At 52.5% G+C, this 24,952-nt stretch overlaps 1 protein-coding gene across 11 annotated transcripts in view; it reads left to right on the plus strand.

Annotated features, from left to right (window-relative positions):
- Window positions 1–24,952, plus strand: part of PRKCE (protein kinase C epsilon) — a 490,916-nt gene that overhangs the window by 448,197 nt on the left and 17,767 nt on the right. For all 11 annotated transcript variants that reach the window (XM_077749323.1, XM_077749327.1, XM_077749329.1 and 8 more), the window contains 3 exons: window positions 3,678–3,816; window positions 9,148–9,336; window positions 13,911–14,057. In XM_077749323.1, coding sequence (XP_077605449.1) covers window positions 3,678–3,816; window positions 9,148–9,336; window positions 13,911–14,057 — 475 coding nt within the window. The remainder of the gene's footprint in view (window positions 1–3,677; window positions 3,817–9,147; window positions 9,337–13,910; window positions 14,058–24,952) is intronic.

Below are 24,952 nucleotides of genomic sequence, written 5' to 3' on the forward strand. Positions count from 1 at the left end.
GTAAAAGCTTGTCATATTGATTCATGTATAGGAGAAAGGACTTTGCTGTATTTTTTCCACTATTAAAAAAAAAAAGATCTCATTCCTTTAAAATTGTCCCCAGTCCTCAAATGTACCCTGCCCTTGTATTTGAGGACTGATGGGAATTAATATCTAATCTAGACAGAAGTCCCTCTTTGCAAAGCTGTCAGTCAACAAGTTTGATAAGGACCTACTGTGTGCCCGGCCCCTGTCCTGAGCACCATGGAGAATGCCCAGGAAGGCCAAGAGCCCACACACCTTGCCCTGCAAGCCGGGCCTCAGAGCCAGGAAGGCTGAGAGATGGTTGTTCGGCCCTACTTCCCAGGGGGCTTTAGAGACCCCTCGGAGCAGGCAGCACTAAAAACCAGCGGGCGAGAGATCCCGGGGGAGGAACCGGGCAGCAGTGTGGCTAAGGAGGAGGGAGGGAAAACCAAGAGGGGCCACCACCCTCAGCCAGCCGTGCGGCAAGTAGGATTCCAGGGATGCCACCTTCCTTGAGCGGCCCTGGGCCCCTACGCCCTTGTAGGGAAGGGCGTGCTCTCTCTTTTCCTCTGCCTGAGCAAACATGACCTTGGGCGGCCCTGGCTCTGCCATCCACTGAAACCCCACTCAGGAACTCACTGAGAGCCCAGCACCAGACAGGTTTGGTCCCAGCCCTGTGGGTATTTTTCTTTTTTCTTTTTTTATGTTTTTTTTTTAATGTTTATTTATTTTTGAGAGAGACAGAGCGTGAGTGGGGGAGGGGCAGAGAGAGAGGGAGACACAGAATCCGAAGCAGGCTCCAGGCTCTGAGCTGTCCGCACAGAGCCCAGTGCGGGGCTCAAACCCACGAACCATGAGATCATGACCTGAGCCGAAGTTGGAGGCTTCACCAACTGAGCCACCCAGGCGCCCTGGGTATTTTTCTATTTAAAGAGACTGAAGACCCCCAGGGGAATGAAGCCTTAGTGATGGCATCTCCAGTCCCCAGGGGACCTTCCAGCAGCACCCATTCTTCTCTGTCACAAAGGAAAGGAACCAGGTCTCTTCCGTGGACTCGGTTTCATATGGGGAGGCAGAGCTCTAGAGAAACACAGATAGTAGAGGGGAAACTTGAAGAGGTGAGTAGTGGCGGGATTTCTGGCATCAGCAGAGGGCTGGGGTGACGTGCTTTGGCCCGGGGCCTCCCTTGCCCACGGCACAGGGCACAGGACGCAGCTGCCGTTGTGCTGCCTGCAGAGCATACCCGGCTCTCGTGGCCCCTCTGTGGGCCTTCAGCGCGGGGCGGCTTCTTCCCTCAGGGAGAAGAGGAGGCAGGAAGCAGGGGACGGTGTGTACCTAGGCCAGGGCTAGGACAGGCAGTGAGCAGAAGCTGGGGACAAGCAAGATGTTCCACCTTCTCTTGCCCTGAGCAGGAACCCTGAGCAGACGAAAGTGCAGAGTTGAATTTTTAGAAGGGCAAGGTTCAGGCTGGCTCGGAACCTTCCGGATCTAGTCCATTCATACAAAGCAGGATGCACCCTGCCAGTGACAAGGCTTTAAAAGAGAGGGCTTGCGAGGGGTCAGGCAAGGGCCCTTTGCAAATTGGCGTTGGAAGAAGATGCCACCAGAAGACAGGAAGGTAGAGGAGTGTAGTACACGGAGGCAAGAACACCAGATTTTAGAGCAGAGGCCCGAGCTCAAGTCTTAGTTCCATCAACCCCCTCGTCATCTTCCAGAAACCACCTACCTTTTCCAGCTTCCACCGCTGCCCCGATATTAGCGAAGCATGTTCTTCTGAACCCTTGTTCAGAACACGAATGTGGTTTGTAGGCCACAGAGGTGCTTTCCACATGTTTGTTATTGCTGTTACAATTACGAGTGTTGCCATGGTGATTGTGGTGCGTGCGTGTGGGTCTGGACAAGGCAGCACCAGATGAGGGAGCACCAAGCACCTGTAACTCGGCAGGACACGTAGGCTCACCTCTTGACGACTCCCAACATCTTCAGATGGGCGGACAGAACACCCACTTCCCTCCAACTCAGTTTCCTCGTGAAGGAAGTGGGTGTAATGGCATAAAGGTCCACTGCTTCCACACACACTGTCTCAACCCTTTAGACAAGCAGGAAGGTGTCACCCCAATTTGATAAACCAGATAACCGGCCCACAGGGTGAGTTCACCGGGCCATGCCACAAGAGGGATTGAAACCCGGGCTCCCCGTGCCCGAGTCCGTGTTCTTCCTCGTTCCCTCCTACCCCAGCCAGAGCCAAGCCCCTGACCACACACAGTGGCCGGGGTGGGAGGTCGGGGAGCCCAGTCCCGGTGGCTCGGCTTGGTTGGGCTCCCTGCTCTGTCTGTAGTGCACAAGCATCTGCTTAGAACAGCATATTTTATGAGCTTTCTCTTTTCTCAAGAAGTCCCAGCTGTAAGCGGAAACAGGGCCGTGGGTGCAAAGCAGGCAGGCCCTGAAGTGCTTCCTGCCCCACCTTTGCACTCAGGCCCAGATCCCCGACGGTGGCTGAAGTTCAAATTCGGCCGCCAGCAGACTTGTGAGAAAGGCCCCTCATGCTCTGTGCGGGACAATGGGCCTCCTTTGCAAGAGCCCCCTCCCCTCCACCGCAGCCCAGAGTGGCTGCTGAGGGAGACCCAGGGTGGGGACCTCCATCTGATGGCCTGGGTCCTTCTATGGGACAGCAGTGGGGTTTGCAGATTTGATTGATAGGGGAATTCTTACCCAGAACTTCAGATTTTATACAGGATCTTACCTAGAACCCCCAACTATCAAGCAGGATGCAAGAGAGCTGCACTGGCTGAGGCCGGCAGGCACCCCCCTCACCCTCTGTGGCCCTCACTCACTGCACAGACCCGCCTTGGCACTGTAGGCCTGGTCGTTGCTGCCAGTGTGTCTTCTCTCCTGTCCCCAGAGAAGGCAGATCTCGCAAATAGGTCGTGCTCATGCAGGCAGGTCTTCTGTTGTGCTTGGCATGAATTTCAAACCCCTCTTGCATTCTAGGCTCTTTGGGGTTGGTTTCAATATGCCTGTCTTGCCCTGCCAATCACGGGAGCCCAGTTCTCTGGTCCCTTCGCTGCCTTTTGCACCTGCTGTGTTGGCTTTCCCTTCCCTCCCACCTTTTCTTTCCAAACCATCTCTCCAAGCTTCTCCTGAGAGTCCTTTTTTCCTGAAGCCCTCCCAGCCTGCAGCAGCTGTCAGTGGTCTTCCCCACGGAACACAGTAGCTCACATAGCCAGTGTTCTGCAAAGTACCATCTGATCCTTCTGTGGTTTTATCTGAGTCATTGATGTTACTGTGCCTTAGTCTCATCCCTCCAGCTGATCCCTATGGTTAACCCATGAAGGAAGAGGGGTGGTTGCTTCTTTCTCTCGTATCAAGGTCTAAATAATTTGAATTTCAGCACATAGTGGGACTTCAGTAAATAGCTACTGATTTTATTAAACCACAGCAGTCTTGAGATGTTAGAAGCTCCTCTGTCGTGTTGGGGACAATGGAGGCACCTTTAGGTGTTGCCCAGCATGGGCAAGAGCCCTGGACTGAGGTTGGCTGCCAGCAGGTCAAGCCTCCTCAAAGGCTTTCCTTTCTATAGAAGATTTCCCAGAGATGTATACATCTCTCCAACTCAAGAAGGCCATATTGGGGTGGCTGAAGCATTAACCGTGTGGTTTGGGCCCCTCTTGCAGGGATTTGAAACTGGACAATATCCTTCTGGACGCAGAAGGTCACTGCAAGCTGGCCGACTTCGGGATGTGCAAGGAAGGGATTCTGAACGGTGTCACAACCACCACCTTCTGCGGGACTCCTGACTACATTGCACCCGAGGTAAGACCCTGTGCGAAGGGCCACCTTCTTCCATCGGGCAGAGGCAGAGGTCCATTCCCATGCACTGAGGTCACCTAGTGGTGCTGGAGGAAGGCTCTAGAAAACTAGGATGGCTTCTGAGGGAGGATGGAGAAAAGGAAAGGTAGAAGGCTTGCTGATTTCTCTAGAAGAAAGCTGACGGTGATAAGGGAGATAATGGGCAAACTGTGAGCGACAGGCCATTCCCCAAACCTGGGCAGGTCCTCACGGGGCATTACCTTTCCCTCTCAGTCCAGAACTACCAGTGAAAGTAGGACTACGAGAACTTTGTAGATTCCTATCGTTGTTTTCACTTCTTGATAACCAGAATAAAAGAGCACCATCGATAAAGGCAACAATTAGCTTCTTCATCAGCTGTAACGCTCGTACAGTGAAACCGGGAATCATTTGCCCTCCCTAGTGTCATGGCAATTCTGCATAGCAGGCGCACAGGGTGGAGCAGGAAGAGGAAAGCGTGCCTCGCTGTACACGTACATCAGAGATGTCCACTGGGAGTCTTATGAATGAGCTGCCTTTTGTCAAGTTGTCCAAATGTTTTGTTCATCATAAAGTATTTGTTTGCCTTGAATTTCTCCAAATCACTCTTACCTAGGCTGAGTGATAACTAGCATGATATGATTCCACTTTAGGACAAAGTACGTCACAGATGCTTCATTAAAATGGCCTTGAGGGTTCTGACACTTGTTCGATGGGAAGGAAATACCAATCCCCATTAAGCACTGCCCGTGGTGGGTGGGTGTTAGTTAGCCCATTCAGATTTCATTTCCTTTTCAGTGGGCATTGTTTGAGCACCTGCTAGACACAAAGCAAAGTGGGGATAAAGAATTGACTAAACACTCATCACTGTCCTAAAAGCACTTCTGGTCTAGAGGCAGTGGAAGATAAGTACACAACTAATTAAGCATAATAAATAGACATGAGAGACAAGACGGTATCCTCAGGGACATGGGGAGGCTTCTTGGAGCACCTGGTAGATGAACTAAGTGGTCAAGAATCAGCAGGATTTCCTATGGTGGTAGGGGGTGGGAAGCATTCCCGAAAACAACAGGGAGGAAGGGGATGGGGGCGGGGCAGCACAAGATGTTCAGTATCCCTGGGCTCTGAATCCTTTAGGGCAGGGGCTGTGTTTCTAATCTGAGTCCTGGAACCAGCACACAAATCAGGCTGTTAGTAATGGTTCGCTGAATGAATAAATGAATTTGAACTTGTGACCCTCCACTACGAGCATGGCTGAAGGGATGAGAATATTCTTTCTTGTTCAGGGAAGGGATATAGTATAGCCAGAACATGGTAATGGATAAAACTAGGAACAAAGACCTAGGAAAGTGGCCCGCTCAGAGTCTAGACACCCACCAAGAGTTTTCCACTGGAGGGTGTCCGGGTTTCTCAGACCCGTCCCAGGATGAAGATGAGCAATGGCAGTATAGCTCCGAAGGCAGAGGGTGAGGGAAGGTCAGTTAAGAGACTTTTCACAGACCAGACAAGACATGGGGGGCCTGAGGAGAGATGTGAGGATGGTAAGTAATTGTTGAATTCCCTTCAGAACCTTTATCTTCTAAGATCTGAAAGGAGAGATTTCAAAATATCTTCCTTAGTAGGAACACTAGGAATTTAATCTTGGAGGAGAAATCAGTAAAAGTGAGGGCTCTCAATTGGGACCTTTTTCACCTTCTTCCTCATTCATTTCTTATCATCAGAATACTTGGTTCCAATTCCTCTGTAAGCTGATGCTGGAGACAAAGGGTTAACAGGCCAGCATAGTAGTTAAGGACCCAGCCCAAGGCAAACACTCACTTTATGGTGAACAAAACACCCACACAACCTTCATGAAAGGCAGTCCGTTGACGAGAGTCACAACGAACAGTGCCGATCTCTCTGTCTATACCAAGGCATGGACACTGTTCCTTCCCTTTCCATCCTTGTGCCCACTATGTGTGAAAAGCAATCCGTGGTCTTCCTCTAGGCAGATCACAGCTGATAGAGGCATTGCTACTTTTATCAAGGGCTATGGGGGAGATTAAATGGAATCATGTCTCTAATGCATTTAGCACAGTGCCTGGCCCGCAGCGAGCACTGGCACATACGTAGTGGCTCCGTCAAGGTCATCACCCTTGCTGGCTCGTGCAGCGGGGTGGGAAAAGCACAGACCTGAGAGTTGAGATTCCAGGCTAGCCTGGACCACTGATGCCCCCGTGTGACCTCATCGTTCAAATGGGAATCACCGTTCCTGCCCTACCTACCTCATCAAGGTGTTTTAAGAAGCTAATGAGATTAGAGCATGGAAATGCCTGAGAAACCAAAAGCCTCTATTCAAATAGGAGGGGTTGTGAGGAGCCTGGGTTAACACTGAAACCAGAGACACCTGATGAGGCGCTAGCTCATTTGGTGCTAGCTCTTCCCCAAGGCTTCCCTTCCCATCATGTGTCCTTGGCCAACCCCCACTGCACCCCCTCTCCTTTCCCCGTACCCAGCCCCTGCTCCCCAGGAAATGGTAGCCAGCCCTGGGTACCACTGGCACCGTTAGACCCCATGCCTGCCCTTCTCTGCTACCCCAGCTCTGAGCAATTCAAGGGGGGTAGCTACCGCACCAGGTGCCCTCCCATGGCGTGCAAAGCCTTGCCCTTCTCACCTCTCCATTGCTGACAAGCCGCTTAGAAAGCATAAAATTAGGGCCAAGCCCGGAAGGGATTGCACGAAAGATGCCGCCCCAAAAGGAAAGGCGCCGGAGTGGGCCTGGGGAAGGGTGGGCAGGGCCACTCTGTGGTTTCCGCAGAGCCATGCTGGCTAAGCACACATAGGCCACCTGGAGGTCCCCTCCCCACCACCCTGTGGAGGCGCAGAACCCAGATCTGCCGCCTCCTAGAGGTTGGCCACCCTAGCACTCGGAGCCCCCTGAGCCTAGGAGAGAAGGGAACACACCCGGTGAGATGCACACAGTGGGCACATGTGACAGCCAGTCTCCCGAGTGCTGCAGCTGGTCCGGTTGCACTGAGGGCGGGGGTAGGGGGAGGCTCAGAAGCATTCTAGAACCCTTGTGCCTGGTGGCTTAGAGATGCCCAGGGGAAACAACTGTCTGTGAAAAAATAACCAAAATCACGGTAGTGTATGGAAAGTGCCTGCAGATCCTAGGGACAGGAAAAGGCCTTAGGATGTCAGAAGATAAGAGGAAAGCTGAGGAAATATGGGAAAGCTTTCTGGAGGAGATGGGTGATGGCCATGCCCTCGAAACCAGCAGTGCCATGGTGAGCCAGGCGGGGTGCCGGGTCTTTTATGATTGACGGAGCCACTGGCTTCGGCTTTGACTTTGGCTTTGGCTCTGGCACAGAGCACCATTTCCGGCTTCTCAGGACAGTGGAGCCTATAGCTCTGACCTCTCAGACACTATGTGTTGGCCACCGAACTAAAAAACCAAAGATAGTCACCAAACATCACTAGCCCCAAATAATTCAAAGGCGGCTGCGTTTGCTTGCATTTCTTTTCATTCTAAATTAAAAGGGTTCTTAAATCATGCATGTTTTTACTGTTTTCAAATTGATTCCTCCCAAGTGTGTTTTTACTTAATCCCAAGCGATCTCTAGTCTCTAGAAGGGTGTTCGGGGGAGAGCGGGGAAAGCCCCGGTCCTCACGTTCCGCGTCCTCTTCCCTGGCCATCCTGAGATCTGAGAACTGAGCTGGAGCCTTGCTCTGAACAAGTTCCCTGAGAAGTTACCTGCCTGAGGTGTCCTGCAAGCTGATATGATGGCTCATGGCCTTTGCTGTTTTGGGGGTGTCTTGAATGCACACCCCTTTTAGGACATGCACCCCAGCCATGCTTGTCCTCTATCACCTTCATTTCTGGGAATTCTCCATAGAGTTACAGAGCTGAGAGAAACCAGAAGTGTCTCCTCTGCCCTTCTGTTCGTGGGCAGCACCAGGACATCACTTCAGAGTCCCTCCCTTAGCAGTGGGGACAGCCCAGCATTTATTTCTACCCTGAGCCACACCTAGACCATTGACCTACTACATACTCTGTCGACATGGAGACCAAACCTAACAGGAGAAAACTTGGATCTTGTACCACCTTCCAGTTATCTGGGTATTTTGCAATATGCTTCAAGTCTTCTACCTTAATTCATCTTACGAGGTTGAGCTGAGAATCTGAGCCTCGTCTGATGAGGAAGTCAAGTGAGTAGCTCCAGATCGCCCAGAAAACACTTAGCACTGAACTTGGGATGGGGTGGGAACATCCTGGTCAGTCTTCTGTCTCTTCCACTGTAACCCATGGCCAGTGCTCCAGAAAAAAAAAACAGATTGGGGCAATTACTCGCTTTTCTGAAGGCTCCATCGCTTCCTGACTTTAGGTGGCATTTCTCCCAGATACTGAAATTGTGATTCAGTTTAGGAAACTTCAGTCCCCACATGCCGTGCAGGAAGCCGATGGCACAGAACATTCCTCACCCACGTGTCATGCATGCATTTAACATAAATGCATTTGACTAGGCTTGCGGTCAGAGGAAAACGAGAGAGAGAGACTGAGAGCCTAGGTGAGAGAAGTGACCGTTGGCAACGACAGCCGAGGAGATGATTGGATGCAGGCTGTTGCAATAAGGAAAATGCCTCACAGAAAATGAAGGGGTCTGGGCTCTGCAGAGGCAGGCAGACAAGGGGTTCATCAGTGGGTTTTATGGGAGTCATGAGGAACGTTGGAGATGGGTCTTTTCCTTCCTAGAATATCTGAAAGCATAGCTGTCCTTTGTGGTTAGAACACAAAAGGATGGGGAGATTTATTAACTGTAGTTTCTTTTCCAGAAGCACAGGGCTCAGGTGAACTCAACATTGTCACAATTTAAAGAAGACTGACATTCTGTGCGCTTCTCACTCGGTGCGCCACGCTCTGTGCTGGGTGTGAGACGGCCCTCGCTTGCTCTCAGTCGTTCACAGCTTGCTTATGTCTCTCTCTGTCTGCATCTTGCCTCTCTGACCCTGATTTTCAAAAATACTCATGCATTTTTGTATAGTCCTAAGTGCAAGTCAGGAACTTCATCTGCTCAAAGAATAGTGATCTATTCCCACGGGAGGACAGGCTGTCAATGTTGACTTTGGAGGAGAGTTGACAGCCCCCAGCATCGTGTGTTCCAAACTCGGCTTTCACTGAATTGGCTGATTTCGAGCCTAAATCATACCTGCCTGGGTTCTGCTGTGCAGAGCGGCAAGCTGGGAATAACGAGGCAGTTCGCACAGCACTTGTGACACAGGGCGGCCGTGGGTGGGGCGTCCTTGGTGGGTCTTGACCTTGCCCGTGTCCTTGAACAGATCCTGCAGGAGTTGGAGTACGGCCCCTCAGTGGACTGGTGGGCCCTGGGGGTGCTGATGTATGAAATGATGGCTGGGCAGCCCCCGTTCGAGGCCGACAATGAGGATGACCTGTTCGAGTCCATCCTCCATGACGACGTGCTCTACCCGGTGTGGCTCAGCAAGGAGGCCGTCAGCATCCTGAAAGCCGTGAGTCCTCCCCCTCCCCCACCCCGTGCCTGCTCCCCGGCCTCCGTCCGTCTTCTCCCTGTGACCCCGTCGCTCCTTCCACATCCCGAAGACCCCTGACCCCATTCCTCTCCGCCTGTCCCTGTCCCACCTCTGCGGCAGCTGAGAGGGAGGCATTGCAGGCGGTCACAGTGGGGTGCTGAGGCATGAGTTGCTTTCCGCGGGCCAGGGACATGTTTGTGCTTCCTGAGAGGGAGCGCTGCATGTCCGAGCGAGCAGAAGCACCCCAAACCATGCTAGGGTCACTTCTGCCCCTTGCACACTGGGCTCTGGACCCCGCGTCCTCCCCTGCAGCCTGTACCTGTCTTCCCCTGGAGCCTGTGATGGGCAAGAGGGAGGCGAGCACGGTGCACCTGTGTCCCTGGTGGCGAACGACCTGATCAGAAAGTATACAGCCATGTGCTGAATTCAGACACGACAGAGAGACTGTCCCCAGCCCTGCAAATAATCCCTCCCATGTGAGATGCTCAGTGCGTGTCCAGCACAGATGTTTCCGTGGTGTAAACCACTTGTCCTGGGGCAAGGATGTGAAGCTCCCTGACCGTCTTGGAAAGCTGTGAGAGCTGGGGTGCAGGGAAGGTGAGCCAGAGCAGTGGACCCACTGGGTTGAGGCAGGACCCAGGTGACAGCCCATGAAACTTGCCTTCTAGTCCTGGCTTCTTTCACCCACCAGAATGCTCCAAAGTTCAGGACTTGGCACATCACATCCACCAGATTTCCCATATCAGGTACCCTCTCCACTGTGATTTACTTGTTCTTTCAATCCACTACCCATATTTACCTAATGGCATGTTTTTTACAAAGAAGTTTCATATCGCTGTCATAATGGAAAATCAGTATCATTTGCCATAACTAATTAACATAAATCATCATATGAAAATGGTAAAAAGATCTAAAATCATTATATAGGAGTCTGGGAGCACACATACCATCTTCTGGAAAATGCCACATCGGAGCATACAGTTCTTTTTTTCTTCCTCCTTTCTTCTTTCCCTCAACTCATCAAGTTCCCTTCCCCCCACCTTCTCTCCCTCCCAGTCAATAATTCAATGACCTATTATTTTTTTTTAATATTTATTTTTGAGAGAGCACAAGCAGGGGAGGGGCAGAGAGAGAGAGACAGAGGATCTGAAGTGGGCAGAGCCTGATGCGGGGCTCGAACTCACAAACTGTGAGATCATGACCTGAGCTGAAGTCAGACACTCAACCGACTGAGCCACCCAGGTGCCCCATAATGACCTATTACTTACTGAATGTTTCCATTGTGCCGGGCATCATGCCTCATGCTAAGTAAGCACTGGTGAGTGTAACAGCCAATGACCCTGCCTTGTGCACCTTGCATTCCAGCAGGCAAAGGTGGGCAATAAATAAATAGATCCACACATAGTCCCCACTGGGATGAGAGCAGTGAAGGAAGCAGATAGAGTATGTGAGCATCTAGTATGTGCCAGGCACTGTGTCAGGTGCGGGCTAAGGAGAACCCCACAGGCAGCACCCGAAGCAGACAGAGAGCCCCAGCCCGGAGAGCTGGTCCCTGTCCCGGTACCCCGAACACCAGCCCGGCAAACCTTCCAGTGAGCCCCCTGCTGCACCCCACAAGGCTCTTTCATTTCAGTAGACCCAGAGCAGTGTTTCTCAACTAGGTATGCTTTTGCCCTCCCACTCCCACCCCAGGAGACATTTGGCAATGTCTGGAGATGTTTTTGCCGTCCCAACCTGGTTGGGGGGGGGGGGTGCTGCTGCTGGCATCTAGTGGGTGGAGCCCGGGAACATTGCTAAACACCCTACCATGCACAGGACAGTCCCCGCAACAAAGACGTACCCCGTCCAAAATGTCATTAGTGCAGAGGTTGAGAAACTGACCTACAGAGATTCAGAAGCTAGAGGTTGTGTCTGTGTCTGCTGAGTGCTGAGGGCAGAGTCTCTGAGAGAAGGCATCTTCTCTGCAAGGGCTCCGGGCTCAGAAGCATCTTCCTGAGATGTTAAAATCTGCATGTTCCTGAGGTGTAGCTAATCTATCTATAAGGAAGCCCTTCTACTTCCTCTCCCAGAAGTGGAGGGACAGGAAGAGCTAAGGAAGTAAGGAAGAATCTTTACTTCCTGACATTCTAAAGTCAAGCCGGGTTTTCATGACTTTGGCCACTGAGCTGTGTCTCTGAGAGCTGCTGCCTACATGAAAGTGGTACAGAGCTCTAGAGAAGGCCATTTGCATCAGAGAGTTATGCAGTGCACAACCTGTGCAACAGTTAGTGATGGTCCTGCTGCCTTCTTTCCTTTTCACTGTGCTGTGCTCTGAGGCCCAGGGTTCAGCCCCCTATTTAGTCATTTAAATATACCAGGTGCACAGTAGAAGCTAGGCGCTGAACTAGATGCTGGGAAGATAGAACTGACTCCTCTATCCTAGAGCTCACTAAGGGTAAGGGATGTTTAGATAAATTATACTTTTTAAACATTTTTTATTTTGAGAAAGAGAGAGAGAGAGCATGAGCGGGTAAGGGGCAGAGACACAGGGAAAGAGGCTAAGCTCCACGCCCAGTGTGGAGCCCGACACAGGGCATGATCTCATGACCCTGGGATTGTGACCTGAGCCGAAATCAAGAGTTGGTCACTCAACCGGCTGAGACACCCAGGTGCTCTTAGATGAACTGTAAGTTAAATAAATAAGAAACATGATGTCCCAGGCACCCACAGAGGAGAGACTCTGGCAAGCCTTCAACAGAGGAGGCCTGGTCCTCATAGGGACTGGATATGGGCATTATAGGGGTAATAAAGGATATGAAAGCCCAACCAGCTAGTCTGGTGTGTGTGTGCCAGCTGAGGGGTGTGGACTTTATCCTCCGGGGGATCTGGATCAGAGGGTTTAAGNCGGATATGAAAGCCCAACCAGCTAGTCTGGGCTCACACTGAGAAGTGTGTGTGTGCCAGCTGAGGGGTGTGGACTTTATCCTCCGGGGGATCTGGATCAGAGGGTTTAAGCAGGGGTGGCGTCCACTGACTTTCAGATTAGGAGGGCAAAGCGTGCACTGTTCCCATTGCTGACTCTGATCCGCCCACAACCCCTTCTCTCTCTTATCTGCGGCTCTCTCAGCTCACTGTCCATGTGTTTTGGCTTCAGGGACATCAGGCAAGGGTCAGAAAGGCTCTCCCTGCCCAGAAAACTCTCCCTTGATGATGAAGCCTGAAATCGTATCAGTATAGACGTGTTTCTTTGGATTATGGTTTGCCCTCTTCAATTCCTCTGTTTAAGTACAGACTCCTAGCCTTCCTCCTGTAAAATGTAACTCTGTCCCTAGCTCACGGGCACACACATGCACCCCTGCCTTTATTTGGGGTGGCTATCAGAAATAGTTCCACCTACCAGCACTGACTTTTTCCAAAGTTATGTGGTACACATCTGCCCAAATTATTTGCCGTCAGGACTGACTCGCTTAAGAGGAACAAGTTTGCCTGGGTGTGTGGGGACCTCTCAGGGCTACAGATAAAAATATAGGTTTTAATGTCTGGGGAAGATGCCTCCAAGCCAGAGGCTCTTCTCATAAGACATTAGCCAACAAATATAAAACACATCCATGTGGTTTTACCAGACAAGCATCGAGAAGCAATAAGCTTTTCTTTATCTTTTTTTTTTTTTGTCAATTTTGTCAAAATTTTTGTCAAAGTTTTGTCAATTTTTTTTTTTGTCAATCTACATGGAGATTTTATGCTAGAGATTACAAATTCAAATTAAAAAAAAAAAATGAGAGGGTCCAGGTCCAGGAAAAGGAGAAGTGGAGGGCGTGCCTTTGATAATTTGCCTTAGCATGAATATCTGGTCCTCTTTCCTTACCTCAACAAGGACTGTGGACCGCTCAGCATGAGTGAGTTTATCGGATCTCAGTCTCCCTGACTAGGAGGCTCAAGAATCTGAGGAGAATCAGGGAGTTAGTAACAGCCTGAGTTCCTAATGCCAGCATTGTACCTTGTTGGCTGTTTGATCTTGGCCCAGTTAATTAACCTCTCTGTGCCTCAACTAGCTCACTTATAAAATAGGGATAATAACAGACCTCAGAGGCTTGCATTTGGATGAAACGAGTTAATATGTAGATGCCGTTTATTTAGAATGACGGCTGGCATATGGTAAGTTCTGTATAAGAGTGAAAGAGTACGCTGGGGCGCCTCGGTGGCTCAGTCAGTTAAGTGTCCAACTGCGGCTCAGGTCATGATCTCATAGTTTGTGAGTTCGAGCCCCACATCAGGCTTTCTGCTGTCAGCACAGAGCCCATTTTAGATCCTCTGTCTCTCCCTCTTTCTGCCCCTCCCTGACTCGTGTGGTCTCCCTCCCTCCCTACCTCTCTCTCTCTCTCTCTCTCTCTCTCAGATACATAATTTTTTTTTTAAAAAATGTGAAAGAACACCCTGAAGGCAGAGCCCCTAAAAGTGCAGGAAACAGGCTTGGGACACGGTCATGAAGCCGTGGCCGTGGCTGACTTTCCTCGTTCCCCACAGCCTGTCCCGGCCAGGCCTCCGTCACTCACTCTGTGCCCTCCTCCCCGCAGTTCATGACCAAGAACCCCCACAAGCGCCTGGGCTGTGTGGCGGCACAGAATGGCGAGGACGCCATCAAGCAGCACCCGTTCTTCAAGGAGATCGACTGGGTGCTTCTGGAGCAGAAGAAGATCAAGCCGCCCTTCAAACCCCGAATTGTAAGTGGGGCCCAAGAGCCCATTCCACACTGTGGGGTGGGCCTGGGTGCACCGAGAGCGTGGTCAGGGGCACGTTTTACAGCCAAAGTGACAGGGGCAGGAGGCAGCAAGCCGCTCCCTGAGAGTCTCCTAGGCCCTCAGATCTTACTGTCCAAAAGACATAACCTAGAGCCATAACCAAGATGCTGGTTCCCATGGGACACAGAAGATGACTTTTTCATTTTAATAGAGATCAATTGATTGATTTCAATCCGAAGTTACAAGTGATGCTAGTTTGCCATGTGTCGTAGAGATCTAAGGTTTCTTTATAAGCAGATAGGTTTGCTTTATAATGGAGTCAATTTAAAGAGAGGTACTAAGTAAATAACAGTCACGGTCATGGTCACTATGTGGACTTAGTGCAGCATGAGAAGGTAAGACCCAGTGCCCGACGCCTGGGGAGGGCTGTGCCGCGCGCACCCTGGGGCTGAGTCTGTGAGGGGCTGTCTCTGTAGGCTCCCTACCCCTCTCTGCCCCGCTGTCCCTGCTGGCCTCCTCCAGCCCCAGCGCATGCCTCCTTCCAGGTCCGCAGGCCCGTCCTGGTGATGCCTGTCCAAGGGGCTGCAGTAAAGAGTGTTGACGCTCAGCGGTTGGAAAGAGGAGTCAGACAGCAGAGGTCATGTCCTGCCAGTGACCTTCTGCTGCAGGGAGGCCTTCTGGGCAGCAGGGCTCTCCTTGAGGTTAAGAGCATGTGTACAGGCCTGTGAAGGGGGAGTATCTCATGTCTGCTGGCTGGTAGCCTGAAGAGACAATCATTTAGACCGAAAATTGAGGTACCCAGCTGGCTACTACTCTGGGAGCAAAGGCGGTGTGCAATATTAGGAAATTACAGGCCAAGAGCCCCAGAGTGCTGAGACCAGGGTCCTGGGCAAGAAAGACCTGAGATCATCCAGTCAAACCTCAGTCACCCCGCATTCTGTCACGCAGCTCCCTCCCCCTCACTTCCAAGTACAGGAAAGACCCTCTTGTGCTTTGTGAATCATCCAAGAGGAATTCCGTTCTATCCGAGGAGGTTTTCTGGGGAGCAGTTGCTGATAGTGCTGTGATTCTCAGAAATGTCCCAAGTAGGAAGCACCTCTCAGCTAAAGATGTGGTCCATGGAAGGTTGACTGTCCCTGGATGTTCCATCAGGTCACCGTTCCTTATTCTCTTCCTCCTTTGGTTTTGACAATTGTCGCCGGCTGGCACACAGCGTGGAACAGGCTAGATTTAGGCTCACCTTCTTTCTTTGTTAGCACCACCTTCGCTTCGCTCCTGCCCATTTCCCCCTTAGCTCTGGGCAGGGTTCCCTGCACACGCCACCCTGCTCAAAGGCTACCCCCCTGCCCGGAGGGTCTCTGTGTGTGGTCTACAAGGACAGGATCAAACGTGTCCCGGATAAAGCAAGGGAAGTAGGAAACCAGAGACCAGGTGGAGAGGGAGGGGAAAACGAAAGACTCCGATCCGAGGGTAAAATGATATTGAGGGTTTAGTCCAAGGTGATCTACCCAAAGCAAAGTGGGAAGTAGAGCAAGGTAGAGAATCCAGGCCCGACAAAAGGGGTCCTGGGACAATAGCAGGGACCGATCAGCCAGCTCAGGTCTGCAACTTGACTTACACGACTCAAAGCTAGGCTTGTGGAGAGCCAGACAGGGCTGGAGGGGCGGCCCTTCCTAGGGTGTGGGGCCAGAGGTCAGGGCAAGCCCAGGGGGCCATCAGCAGGGGGTGCGAAGGGAAGAGCGGGCCTGGGGTGGGGCAGAGGCAGGCACGGAGTCTTTGTCCAGAAGCCACAGGGAAGCAAGGAACTAGGGAGGATCTTTCTGATGAAAGGCCCAACGAAGTTTTAAAAGTATGGATTCGTGGAGAAGAGTCTCTCTCTGGGGTGACGCGGTGGCAGAACGTTGCTCAAGCCCAGCAGGGGAAAGTGCTCTGAGATTTCAGGGGCCCTGCGAAGCTCCTGTCTCCAGGAGCCCGTCCCTAAGGCCGAGCAATAGCAGGGATTGCTGCAGCCCTCTGTCTCAACTCTGAGCTGAATGAAAGGGTAGACCCAGGAGAAGCGACCGTTTGAGCTGTCTCTGTCTTCCCAGAGTGAGGGAAGGGCGGGAAGAACGGCTATGAGGTTTCTGTGGGCCTGCAGGATGGAGAAGGAACCAGACACAGAGGAAGGGAGAGAGAAGAGTGACTCGGGGGGCCAACCTATGACCCAGTCTGCTGGTAGGCAGGCCTCACCCGGCCTGGACAGGCAGGGGTGGCCGGCCCCGCATGCAGGTTCTCCTGTGGGCCAGGGTGGGAGAGGGTCCCTCGGAACCAGAAGCAGAAGTACATCTCTGGGTGAAGGGGTCGGGCTCACCTGGGGGTCAGGTGGGACTCCATCTCTACCTGGAGCACAAGGGACCCAGGCTTCCCTCCCTTGAGTCTCCCCCAAGCCTCCAATATGGGACGGGAGGGCAGGACTGTGCTCGCTTCCTTTGCTGAAGGGCTCAGACAGGCGTCCTGGGGCTGACCATCTCCTGAGAAGATGGCAAAGAGTGAGGGCAGGGGCTGTCCAGGGGCTGCCAGCAATGACCAACTGTCTGAGTCAGCGTTCCCAAACACTGAGTTCATCCTTATCTCGCGCATCACCTTCCATGCAGGTCCCTACGCACCCCCACAGAACTCCAGAGTTATCCTCAACGCTCTTGGAGGTCGGGGGATGGGGTGGGGAGAACGTTTATCCGGCTGGTTTGAATTCCGTTTGGAAGAGAGCGCACATCCAAAGGAAGGATAAGAAAAGAAACTCAGGTTGCGCAGCAGGTGTCTCTGGTCCCATTTCGAGCCGAATAACGTCGATCCATACAGAGTTCCCGGCTACAGGTCTTTAAAGATGTATTCAAGTTCTTTAAGTATCTGGTCTCATTTGTATCCTAGAGATTTCTCTCTGGAAAAAATATCAAAATGGGAAAGAAAAGAACAGCCTACATCTCCTTAGCAGGTTGGAAAGGTCTGCCGGAGACTGTCCCTACGTTGAAAGCTCTTTTCTGAAAAGGCTGTTGGTACCGCCCCGAGTCCTCTGTGGGCTTGTACATAGCAGAAATGAATTTTAAGTTGAATTAAAGGCCACCACAATGACAAACAATACTCTGTGTCCCACGTCTGAAAGCCTTGCAGGACCCACATGGAACTCATCCAAGGTTTTAAGAAGCCAACAGCCACCCATTACTAACTCAGAATTAACCCTGGGGGTATCCTGGCCCAGATGCCAGCAGTGGGGACGGCTGCACTCTGCACGTAGGGCCAGTTACCAACAGGCGAAATAGACAGCCACCCCCGAGAGGCCATGGGAGAGACACTGGAGGCCGAAGTGCATTCCACAGGAGTCGTCTTCTGTTTACAAGGGAGAGATTCCATCACAAGACTGGCTGTCCTCGGGCTGAAGATGCCACATAACCTGTGGGCACATCCGATGCCTTTTGAGGAGAGCTGAGAAGCAAAGGTTTTGTTGGAGGGAGGCATGGATGAGGCTTTGGAGCTTGACATCGGGAAGAAGTGGACAGGGCAGTGTGACGTTCTTGGATCTTAGAGACAGACAGACTCCTTGAGAAGGGAGAGAGAGGACAAGTGTGTGAGCCTTGCGATTTGGTGGCCTCAAGAAGACATGGGGTGTGTGTTTTAGAAGGCAGTAAAACCAGATTACACGGACTCCTCCAATCTCCTGGTGCCAACCCCCCCAAACCTCTCCCCCACTGGCATTCAGTCATTGAGGGAACCCTGGGGCTCCTTTGTCTTGGGCTAGCTCCACTTGCTCCTACCCGTGACCTGTTGACATCACAGCAAAATGTCCCCCTCCTCCCCTCCCCCCAGAAAACAGCCGGATGGCGACTACTCCCCAGTGAATTAGCTGACCATACTGAATCTATGTATTCATGTATGAATTCATGTATGAATCTATGATTCAGTATGGGAACCATACTGAATCCCGCTGTCTGATTCAGGATGGAGGTGGTTTTATCTGGTGGGAGGTGCAAGAATGCGGCCGGGTGAGGTCATGTCATCCAGTCCAGGGCTTAAGAAGAACCAAGAGACAGTGGTGTGTTTTCCGGAGCCCCTGACTCTTCCCACTCGCGTGGCAGGGAAGGAGCTGCCCCACAGCAGAGCCTGTGGTGGGAGAGCAAACCCATACACTGCCCAGGCTGGTGCTGCCGAAGACCAGGGTGCCTCAGTCACCCCCACGGCGCTGAGGCTGTGGCCCGTTCCCAGGCCTGGTTTCCATCCCCTCTGTAGGAATCCTCGTCCCTCCACAGATCTCCCCGAGATTGTCCAGATTCGCAGCTGGCTTCTGGCCTCTGGCCCAGTTCCTTCACATACCTCAAGTGGCTGCTGTCCCCTGCAGGCCTTTACCTTCTCGAGAGGTTTGCTAAGCTGAGATTCTGCTCCCTGGTGCCTGAGCCTCCCTTTCTAACCCCTGCCCTGACTCACCAGCTGTCAGGAGTCCGACTGGATTGCCTGCCTTCAGGTTTAGGCCCCTGTGCGCTAGCCCCCACCTCGGGACGTTTCTCTCTGGCCTCTGCTTCAGTGTGGAGATTTCCTCTCGCGCATCCTGCCAGCCATCNCTAAGGATGGCAGGAGGCAGGGGGTGTGTGGAGGCTAGGCTGTGCAATCAGAGGCGGCCAAGTTCCAATTAGGGCTGCAGGATCTTGGCACTGCAGCCTCAGTGAGCCAATCCATAGAATGGGGATAGTAATATCTACCATGTTGAATGTCTGCGAGGAGTGAAAAGTGAATCAAGTGAAGTGATTAGCACATCCCTTGGNCTGCAGGCCTTTACCTTCTCGAGAGGTTTGCTAAGCTGAGATTCTGCTCCCTGGTGCCTGAGCCTCCCTTTCTAACCCCTGCCCTGACTCACCAGCTGTCAGGAGTCCGACTGGATTGCCTGCCTTCAGGTTTAGGCCCCTGTGCGCTAGCCCCCACCTCGGGACGTTTCTCTCTGGCCTCTGCTTCAGTGTGGAGATTTCCTCTCGCGCATCCTGCCAGCCATCTTGAGCTCTCCCTCTCCCTTTTATATCCCTCCTGGCCACCCTCTGGCCGCTCACAGGGTCCCCTGATTTTGCACGAGCAATGTGCCGTCAACACCAAAGCCAAGGCTTCGGGCCACCTGTGTATTCCGATCAGTTTCTGGAGGTGGCTTGCTTCACGGCAAGGGCACACGGGGGGGCTGGCAGGCACCCCGGCAGCAGGTGGGGGGTGAGAAGGGGGTGGGGGAGAAGCCAGTAAGCCTGGAGCCAAGGCCTCTGATGCTGGAAAAAAAAATCTCCCAGCATAGAATTCACGCATCTGTCCCACTGGGGATTTAGTTCCAAGGTGGTAGCATCCTCCAGGAGCCGATAAATGTAGCACATTTTGCTCTTGTGTTACTGGTGGGCTCACCTTCTTTGGGGACTGCAGAGGGCAGAGTGATGGGCTTGGTGTGGCTGAATGGCATCATGTGCCCGTGCAGATCTCGGAGGTATTTTCTCCCTCCAGGCTTCTTTCCCGCACGCTCCTCTTGCGCCCGAAAAGCATTAGACTCTAAGATTATGGCTCCCAGGGCTCCAGCGCTGGAATTGGGGGAAGCCAGTGGAGGAGGGGGAGATCTGCCTCCCCGGACAGCTAGCTGTCCCCAGTGAAAGCCAAGGGCAATGAGGGAAATGCCAGCCAAGTAAACTTCTCTTTGTGTACGTGTTCTCTCTTTTCAAGTTTGCTTCAGTGTGAATGCCCCTCTTTAAGGTAAGGCCTCCAGAATGGGGAGTCTCTCCAGGTAGGTGAGCCCTCTCAGGCCCGGTGACACGGAGGCCCTTCCAACCTCATGATGCGTGTCCATCCAGCCATCCACACTGCATGGCGGGACCCTCGAGGGAGGCCTCTCCTGCATGCTCCTGCATGACCGGGCTGTGCTGAGAGAAAACTGGGAAGTGGGTTTGAGACCCTCATGACCTCACCAGCTTAGCAGCCCAAGGCGGAACCCCGCAGAGCAGGCAGCCCCTTCCCCTAAAGCACGTCAACCCGCCCAGGAGGCCACCTGTCAGTGGGCACCTTGAAGACAGAGTCCCAGGTGACCTTTAAAGGCTGTCCTCCTCCACCTAGCAGAGCAGGGAGGGGCCCAGCCCGTTCCTAGGGACATCCTGCAAAGAGCCAGGACACCGGTCCGGGTGGGCACGGAAAATGTCCAGGAACCTGTTTCTGGCAGTTGGCCCGGGTAGTGACATGGCACAGTGGACCAGTACCAGCTTTGACCGCAGACAGACTTGTGCTGCAATGAAATCGCTGTCACAGGTTAGCCATGTAAACCTGGGAATTCACTTTGTCCGCAGACCCCTCGCCTCCTTGAGCCTGAGCTCCTTATCTGTAGAATGGGGATAGAAATACCCACTCATAAAATTATGAACAAGATTAGATAAAACCTGTAGATTCTCTAGGAATTTTTAGTTCCTCTCTCCAGTCGCCACCCCCTACCCAGCCTATCAAAGCCACTCCTTCTCCCTCTCGTCTGTCCGTCCCAAGAATCAAGAGCTAAGGATGGCAGGAGGCAGGGGGTGTGTGGAGGCTAGGCTGTGCAATCAGAGGCGGCCAAGTTCCAATTAGGGCTGCAGGATCTTGGCACTGCAGCCTCAGTGAGCCAATCCATAGAATGGGGATAGTAATATCTACCATGTTGAATGTCTGCGAGGAGTGAAAAGTGAATCAAGTGAAGTGATTAGCACATCCCTTGGGATGCAGCGGGGACTGGGATGGAGATATGCTGACAGTACTGGAGACCCCAGGGGTCAAAGCCAAGGGGGCTGGAGAGGGCACCGTTCCTGGAGAGGCCAGGGGCTCGCATGAGGGATGACACACGTGGTCAGGGAAGGTGCCATCACACAAGGCAGAGGACTGGCAAAGACACCATCCCGTCTCTGCAGAGAACCTTCTGGAGTTTCATTCCGGCCCTGCCCCTGGTCTGGGCTGGGGGAGCACAGGGAGACAGGGGATATGGCAAGACAGAGATTCACCCCAGCTCTAATGCCCCTTGGGGAACCCCAAGTTTCCCTGTAGGGTCTGCCCTCCTTTTATGGTGTGAGCTTGCTACACCTTTACTCCCCTGCCTGTGTCCTAAGTAGTGTCGTTTGCTGAGCACAGCCATGCGGTCCAGCCCTGAAGTGCTGGCAGTCTGATGAGACATCATGACCTTGGCCGTAGGAGCACAGCGTGTCCCCACGTGTTTCTAGGCTAAACAGCCTCAGTGGGGCATATCGCCCTCTGCACGAGGGATTTCTCCGGCTGAGAATGCTGCTTGTGGGAGCGTTCCTGTAGCCTGTAGTCACTCTGGTGCTCCCACCCATGACCCCAGGGGAGGAGTTTGAGCCCTGGGCTGGGCTAGCATTTCTGTAAGCTCCGAAGTTTTCATTTATGACCTCATAGCTGTTCGGTTGAGATTTGCCTTGATGGGTTTGTCAAACGAGTGTATATTGAATTTGAATCTCCTCCCCACGCACTAGCCTCAAGTGCGTAGCACATACAACCTGCCGAGGAGCGTGGGACCTACTGGGCTGTGTCTGACTGAAGGAAGGTTCTCCAGAGGAGCTGGATCTTGGCAGAGAAAGCCAGAAAGTGTTAGGGGCAGAGAGCTACCAGGAAGAGGCATGGCCGGAGAGGAGGGCAAGGCAGGATTCATGTCAGGTCTTTTCAGCGGAATTGAGTGAGCATGTACTTTGTGCCCTCTGTGAAGCCATAGAGGAGAAGGCTGGCTGACATTAGAAGAATCATCTATAGGGGGGCCTGGGTGGCTCAGTCGGTTAAGCGTCTGACTTCTGCTCAGGTCATGATCTCACGGTTCATGGGTTCGATACCTGCGCCTGGCTCTGTGCTGACAGCTCGGAGCCTGGAGGCTGTTTCAGATTCTCTGCCTCCCTCTCTCTGCCCCTCCCCCACTCACGGCCTGTCTGTTTCTGTCTCTCAAAAATAAACACACATTAAAAAAAAATTAAAGAGGAAGAATCACCTGAATTCTACCATCCTGAGGGATTCCGGTCGTAGGAAAAGACTCGAACATAAAGCGCTTGGGGAATACCAGGCACAGTGTAAAATGCAGGACTTGACTCGGGGCGGGGGTCTTGGGGTTTGCCACTTAAGGTTAGGGGACAGGGAGGAAAGGTGGCTTGAGGGAGAGAACCTCTTGGGACAGGCCAGCTGACAGGGCCTCTGTGGACCACAGGAGCCACTTGCCGTCTCCTAGAAGGTCCCGCCCGGGGTGGGGGATCGTGCCACTGGATGAGCTGTGTCCTACCCCTCTCTTGCACAGAAGGGCCGGTGGTCTGGCAGCCAGGAAAAGAGGGGGCAGTGGTCCCCAGGTTGGACATCGCGCATCGCAGTAAAAGTAGACGGAAGCTCAAACCTTCCCCAGGGTGGGGGGCTCGGTCCCCAGCCAGTATTTGCTCTCTGAAGGGTGCAGGCACCAAGGGAAACTGCACCAAGGGGTTGCGGGCGTTCCCCACCCACGCCAGCCTCCAAGCCCAGGCCCTTGACTCTCAAGGGGCATAGCTGGCTGTCAGGGAGGAAGGAAGCTCTTGGGAACCCAGCTTGCATTGGCAAGGGAGGCCTGGGAGTGTGTAGGGTTTGGCGCCCTGTTTACTCCCCGCGGTTTGTGCCGGGGTAGTGAATGGTTACAGAATTGGATCTGGCTTAAACTCGACACTCTAACATTCTTCCAGAATTCTGAGATCTGACAAACACGCGTGAGGTTTGTGGCACGTCGTCACAGTCCACATCAGCCTCACTCTCAGAGTGAGGCGGCCCGGCTCACATGCCTGTGGGACTCAGACCCCCCATGTTATCCTGGCCTCTTCTTTCTGGGACCTACCCCACCCCCAAAGGGGTTTTCTTGGAGCACAGAGCTTGAATGTCAGTGGAGTATTTTAGGCGTGTAAGCCCCGCTAGGTGTGGAAGAAGGTCAAGAATGGCAGGGGCAGTGAGATATGATACTTGCCTTAAGTAGGGAGATGGGAAGATAAGCCCATGGTAGGGCTTATCAACTGTGATGACTCAGGAAATAAAGCAGACCTTGACTTGGGGCTTCAGCCAGGCTCCCTCCCCACCCCACCGGCCTCTCAACCAGTATTTGGAAACCACAGGCGGTCTTCCTGGGGGAGGCATGGCCGATTCAGGCTACAGGTACCCGGGCTCCTGGGATGTGGGTGTTCCACCAAAAGTTTCAAAGTATAGTCACCCCGAAACATGAAACTCGAGCATTTAGCCCCCACTTTGTATCAGAGGGAGCAAGCTAAGAGGAAAACGCTGGACAGGGCTGGGTGCTGGTCCCTCTGTTTTCTGTATCTTTGAGACTCGGAGCAAGTCACTGAATTTCTCTGCTTCCTTCCTGTAAAATGAGGGACTTACATAATCCCTAAAGTGTCTTATAGCCTTTGAGGGCAGGGATTGGAGGTTTTTGGAAATCAACTTTCTTACAATAAAATGTGCACAGAATAAAATTTAACCCATTTAAAATGTGCCTTTTGATGCATTTTAACAGGGGCGCCTGGGTGGCTTAGTCGGTTAAGCGTCCGACTTTCGCTTAGGTCATGATCTCGCCGTTCGTGGGTTCGAGCCCCGCGTCGGGCTCTGTGCTGACTGCCAGCTCAGAGCCTGGAGCCTGTTTCAGTCTGTGACTCCCTCTCTCTCTGACCCTCCCCTGCTCACGCTGTCTCTCTCTCTCTCCTAGAAATAAATAAAACATTAAAAAAAAAAAAGTAAGTTTGATGCATTTTAACAAATGGGTGCATCCACGTTATCACCAGCCCAGTGAATATTTAGAACATCTCTACCCCAAACAGCTCTCAGGTGCCCTGTGCCCCCAGGCAGTCCTCCATCTGCTTTCTGTCACTGGAGAGTAGATTTGTCTTTTCTAGAGTTTCCTCTGTGTGTGTGTGTGTGTGTGCGTGTGTGTGCGCGCGTGTGTGTGCACGCACGTGTGCGTATAGCCATATAGTGTGTGTTGTTTTGTGATTTTGTGTCTGGCGTCCTTCACTCAGCATCCATGTGTGTGAGATTTGAGAATTCTGTTGTTAACTTTTTACATGGAGAATGTCAAACCCATACAGAAGTAGAGAGAATCCCCATGTGCCCATCACCCACCACCACCAACTAGCCAGCTGTGGTTAATTTGCCAGGGGGAAGGATTTGTATCTGTTTTGTGCACGGCTACATCCTCAGCAGCAACTCCCGGCACACAGTAGGTGTTCAACACATACTGTGAATGAATGAATGGATTCTGTAGCTCACCACTGTTTTTCCAGAGAACGCTTCTCTCTTAGCTCCAGCTCTGAATTCTCTTCTCACCCTTTATGGCCCAAGATCTATTCCAATTTATGTCTGGGAATTTGGAGTGATAAGATCCTGCATTAGGAAACCTGAAAGTGTTGAATGGTAAGGAGAGGTAGGTGACCTCATCTGGACTTGAGAGGCATATATAAGGGTGTTTACAGTTACTGTTTCAAAGCCAGCAGGCAGAGCAACAATAAATTCCAGCCAAGAGAACTGATTTCTATCTAGAACATTTTCATAAATGAAGGGGGGGTGGGATTGGTGAGTGGAGGAACAGGGCTTTTGCCAGCACCGGATTGAAAAGTTTCTTTGGGCACCAAAAAGCCCCTGGAATTAGCTAAACCCAGTAGATGTCAGGGGTGACACTGCTTTGAAAAGTAGATGCTACATGAAAAAGGGCCCCATGGTTAGAAGCGGACTGGGGCCAGGTGGGCTCCCGGGGGCCTCCCCACTTTCGGCTGGAGAATGCAGGCTCCTGGTGCATCACCCGGCACGGCTCCTGCCCTTGCACGTCCCGCCGCGTGGGGCTGGCTCGCTGCGAAGCCCTGCTGGGGCGCTCAGGCCTT

This window comes from Crocuta crocuta, unplaced genomic scaffold, assembly GCF_008692635.1.
Source record: "Crocuta crocuta isolate KB4526 unplaced genomic scaffold, BGI_CrCroc_1.0 scaffold118, whole genome shotgun sequence".
Taxonomy (NCBI): Eukaryota; Metazoa; Chordata; class Mammalia; order Carnivora; family Hyaenidae; genus Crocuta; species Crocuta crocuta.